The sequence below is a fragment of the Mugil cephalus genome, chromosome 1, assembly GCF_022458985.1.
Source record: "Mugil cephalus isolate CIBA_MC_2020 chromosome 1, CIBA_Mcephalus_1.1, whole genome shotgun sequence".
In the NCBI taxonomy this organism is placed as follows: Eukaryota; Metazoa; Chordata; class Actinopteri; order Mugiliformes; family Mugilidae; genus Mugil; species Mugil cephalus.
In genome coordinates, this window is record NC_061770.1 from 37,722,730 (window position 1) to 37,728,142 (window position 5,413).

A 5,413-nucleotide genomic window follows, 5' to 3' on the forward strand; every position below is an offset into this window, starting at 1 on the left:
TTAATTGCCCAGCCCTGGCCTTGACAGTGCTTGCCTATGTGCCCTCTGACCTGCCCATACGCGCCGTGCAGGCTAGCTAGCCAACAACAACCCTTACCATGGCAAAATGAACGGGCAGCGACACATCCACTCACCAAGCTAAAGTAAAAAAGAAATGCAGTTCTTTTAAGATGGAATGGCTATCGGAAAATGTGCAAATAGAAGAACAAGCAGTGAAACTGGGTGAGATTTTTTCTTTTTCGAGTGAGAAAGGTCTACTCTGTAAATGTTGCTCACAGTGGTCCTCGGTGTGCTCAGGGAGCTTGTGTGTATGCTCAGACACATGAAAAATTAGAGGGAACATTGGTTCCAACGTGTCCACTGTCGTTCACGAAATCAAATCACTAAATTCATCTGACTCTGGCCTGTATTTCTGTGGCTTTTACATATTCAGCATGAATCCTGTTAATATGTAACTGTCCAGTGTTTTCTAAAAAACATAAAGTCTGTAGTTGAAGGAAGATGAAATTCCAATGACACAAAGGACTGTTCAGAGTCTTCTATGGAAAGACTTAGATGTGGTCAGTCTCTCCGTCTCTAACAGGTGACATCACACTTGCAACGCCAGAGTGCATTTTGGGTCATTAGCACCATTTTGATGGGTAAACAACTGGTAAACAACAACTATTATCTGCTAAACAGCTGAAAAATTGCTCACAAACCAGTGCCCAGTGCAGAATAGTAGTGCATGCATGTAACGTGTATACGCATGTGTACACCTACAAAACAAGCAGAAACTAACAAGAGTGGACAGGAAGGACAGTGTGTTACAAGTTCATAATGGTGCACGCTATAATGTGTTTAGACCATCTGTAGTACACGGATCTGACGTCAGATTTGCTAAGCACTTATTCCATATATGTGATAGTTTGTGATGTTTATGGAATGTCAGTGTGAAGGGTTTTGAGGTAAGAACTAAATGCAGGACAAAAGATAAGGCAGGGCTACAAACCAAAATGGAATAACTAATAAACACAAAACGTAAGGTACTGCAGATGAGATGTATTTCAAAACACGAGAATCAAAAGGAATCATTAACGTGACAAAGGACAAAGAAATGTGGCAAGACAACTATAATAAGATGTGAGGACTTCAGCAGAAATGACACAACATGGAACAGAGGAAAGACAGGGCTCTATATACGCACATGGGCAGAGGGAGACAAAAAACAGGTGAAACTAATGAGGGTGGAGCACACGAAGAGAAACCAAGGAACAGTCAAGGAAAACACAGGAAGAAACAGCAAACAGGAAACCAAGAACTCACCAAAATAAAATAGATAAATCAGAACATGAACATGAAAAAAACAAAACAAAAAAACAAAATCAGAATTGTGACAGGGAAGAAGAGGCAGCAGTTCTGTATCAGAGCTCCAGCTGTTTGCCCTCAGATCCAACGGATCACTATTATTTATAGTCACCAACTTGGCCAAGTTTCTGTCCCTGGTGTCTTTGCTGATTTTTCTCATTTTCTTCAGTTTTTCCATTTTCCATCTTCAGTTAAACCTCTGTCGTCTACTCACGTTTTGTTTATCCTCTGGTAACCATCAAAAATGGTGACAGGGGGAATGTCATTCATGTGACTGACAAAGACTGATACATAGATCATGAAAAATGAAAAGCAAGTTCTGTAGGAGAACTAAATGAAGTTCCCACCCATTTCTGACAGGGACATACAGCATCTTCATGTTTCCTCAATAAATGTTCCTTCTTCTCCATTTCTCCTTTACTATAGTGTCAGTCATACATTCTTCCTTTTGGGTTGCTTACCTCTTTTTGACCAATGTGTATATATCCTACTTTCTCTGTTAGATCAGTTTTTAAACAACAAACAATACATTCCCGCTTGTTTTACATTGCACTTCTAACCTTTTAAAGTTTTACTAACGTGCAGAGCAACACAGTGCATCTGACTGCACTTGATGTGACTTCCTGTAATGCACTGCAATACCACGGATGACCACACACGTAGATAAACTACACTGAGTCATGAAGGGGGGCGCTGTTTCACTACTTTGAAGAAACTGGGATGGGGAGGAGTTATAAAACTCAGACCCAACTAACAAAATAATGATTAGTTGGTTAATGGGACATCTGCTAAATTTCCACTCACTGGATGTTTTTTTTGTTTTATTTTGTTTTTTCACATGATTCTGAAAGAACGCACAAGGCTGCTTTGGGAAAATCCCACGCTAAGGAAATTAATTTCAACCTCTTTTCTGATTTTTAAGCACATTTCCTGACATGTACTACACCATCATAACTGTCTGTTGACGCAGTTTTTCATTTTGAAAGAGCTGTTTGTACTTTTTCTAAACACCTGTACGCCAGTTTACACTCCAGAGTAACATGTGTCACTGTGATAGGTAGGTGTGAGTATGTGTGATAACATCTAACATCAAGTCACATCTATTAGACACATACAAACTGAACTCACTCTCTCTGTCGCCTGTAGCAAAGTGAAACTTGCACACAGCCCCATATCAAAGCATGCTCTCTGGTGGCTGCACATTTTAAGCCATGACAGAGTATGTCAAAACCACACCAGGTGAAGGTCACATCGTTCTTTACTGTGTACATTTGAAGCTACTAAGCCTTGCAAAGAAGACGTTGCAAAGAGTATTCCAATATTATCAATTAGTAAAGATTAACAACGGTTACGTTGAAAAGGAATTCATTTCTCCTGAATGATGAACATTTTTGTTGCTTTTCAAGTTAAGTTTAAGTATATTGTAGTCAGTAATGTTAAACCACACACAGTGTGTGTATAAGTAGTATCCACTTCTATAAAAACACAACTGTTAGATATCTGATTTGACATTTGAATGGGCAGGTCCTCACAGACTACACTTCCTTATTCTTCAATGTTTTATAGAGACTGATACATCAGTTCTCGTCATTTAAGTTTTGTTTAAATGTCGCCTCAAGTCATTTTTAGCAAGACCACATCATCCTCTTCTCCTTTCAGATGTTAATTCTCACCCATTTAAAAGAACTTAGACAGTGTCAGTCTGAGTGGACGTAGAAATGAAGAACCACCCCACCTCTTTAAGTTATGTACACTCTTAACTGGAGCACAGTTCAGTTACAATCATTGTAGTGGTGGAGTCTGTACGCACAATGGTGAACTTTATCTTGATACCAGCCTTACTCTGTACCTTCAGTAAGTACATATATTACATTTATCACTATAACTGCTAGTTGATGTTCTATACTATTCTATTCTATACTATTCTATATGAACTGTTAAACATTTTTAAACATTTTTTATGCACTATGATACATGCCATCCTTACATCTACATCGCTGCTGCACTTCATATTGTATTTTTATCTTATTTATCTGTAATTTTATTGCATTGTCCTGAGCCGTATGCATTGAAATTTTGTTCTGTATACACCCTGTGCATACAAAATGACAATTAAGTTAGTCTAAGTCTACTTTAATATACCAGAATTGATATTTACAAACATTTCATGAATGATCTCTTGTTTCAGGTTGGATCTCTGTCTCAGTCTCTGAGTTTTACACAGTGGAGGTTCAGCCTGGTGATGAAGTCACACTGCTGTGCTCAAACTTAACCAGCGTTCCCTTGAGGATATTCTGGTTCAAACTGGTCAATGGACCCAATATCACCCGCATCTCGTCTATGCTGACATCTGATCAAAATGCTTTATTTCATGAGGGATTTGGCCCTGGCAGATTTCATATGACATCCAACACCACTACTCTCTTTCTGAACATTAAACTTGTGGATTCATCTGACTCTGGGCTGTACTTCTGTGGACTTGAAGAACAAGGCTCAGTAAAAGTCTCACTGATGGCTACAAATTTAAAGGTTGAAGGTAAGATTACTATGAAGTACTTCTACATCAATAAGGACCCTTTTTCACACATGATGTACGTATATAAGTACTGACTAGAGCACACAAGAGGTAGCATATTTTATGCACAGTTTTATTATTTATCTTTCTTGTAGAAGTGCCAACTGATGGGTTTACAAATGTCACGACTGTGATCCTGGCAGGTGTAACAGTTTTCCTTCTTATAATTATCATATGTCTGGTCGTCAAAATACGGACACTTCATACAGGTATTTATGTGTTTTTATTTAAAATCTACATGCATGTTTATAGTTATTAACTGATGGATTTTCTGTTTCGGTCATTTAGCTCAACACGAGGAAGTGAATCCACAACAGACTGAGGTAATGACATTTTTACCTCAGATTAAGATGTTGCATGATTTCATTCTTTTAATAAGCGTTGTGTGAGATCAGTGACTGTAATTATTTTATTTTCAGAACGTGGGCTCTGATTCTCTCAACTACGCAGCTGTGAGTTTCCGTCCCAAAGCAAAGAGCAGCAGAAGGCCTGCAGCAGAGAGAGAACTAGAACCACATGTAGTGTACGCTGCCACAAGATAGACTCAAATAACTCAGCTCATCTCATGCTTTATCACAGTGAGCTGCTTGTGGGCCGTTTGTGTGGCTGGTGGATGAGAGACTCGTGTGAGGCCATTAAAAAAAAAAAAAAAAAACAATGTAATTTTGTAATAAAGATTTTATGTTCATGCAATTTTGTGTCTTCCCTACATTTTCAATTGTAATATTCTGAGAGCAGAATAATGTGACAGACATTAGATGGAGGTGGAGTCACTTAGGTCTGTGATGTCAGGACAGATCATCTTTTAGTGTGAGAGAGTGTCTGCTGTCTGTAGAGAATCAGAGAGATCACAGTCTAATGTTAACAGGAAGACTGTGGTCTGACTACAACTCAAAGCCACGAGGCCACTCTGACAAACACAAAAAAACAAGAAGATTTTGACAAAACTTAAGAAGAAAACCATCATTTAATCACCTAGTGTCTCCATTTGTGTGTTAAATATGCAGCAAATACAACAATGCAGTTCTGTGCATAAATTTGTGTTGGTAACAAAGTTGAGGTCAGAAGGAATATCTTCAACCGCACAAAGTCTAACACCCCCCCACACACACCCCCCATACACACACACACACACTCTTCATCACAATCACATGATGACAATAGCAGTAGCAGGATATTTGAATTTAAATTAGGTTCAAGGTCGTGGGTGATTTTTCTGTGACTCCACCTCTTCAAAGCCCTTCATAGGCAGCACTCTGTTGCCTCCCGCTGTGAGAGCTGTGTGTCTGTTTTTGGCTTCCTCACACGTCATCATGTACATTGCAGGTAACGTTGCAGTTTGTTGATGACCTGAAGAATGGACCGGTCAAACCCCTGATCTTTCAAAAGGTTGCTATTAAAATTAGAATCACTGTGTCGTCAACAGAGCCCGATATTTGCCGCCAAATCTTCTCTTTTCCTCAGATGCAGAGCCATGCGGGTCGCCAGACA

The 5,413-nt window shown here is 39.1% G+C and overlaps 1 protein-coding gene across 1 annotated transcript; it reads left to right on the forward strand.

Moving 5' to 3' along the window:
- The first annotated feature begins 3,019 nt into the window (after positions 1-3,019).
- Positions 3,020-4,560, forward strand: LOC125012520. The gene is made up of 5 exons (XM_047592507.1): positions 3,020-3,201; positions 3,536-3,883; positions 4,021-4,131; positions 4,211-4,245; positions 4,342-4,560. Exons 1-5 carry the CDS (start codon positions 3,159-3,161, stop codon positions 4,462-4,464), a joined length of 660 nt encoding a protein of 219 aa, XP_047448463.1. The 5' UTR covers positions 3,020-3,158; the 3' UTR covers positions 4,465-4,560.
- Positions 4,561-5,413: the final 853 nt, after the last annotated feature.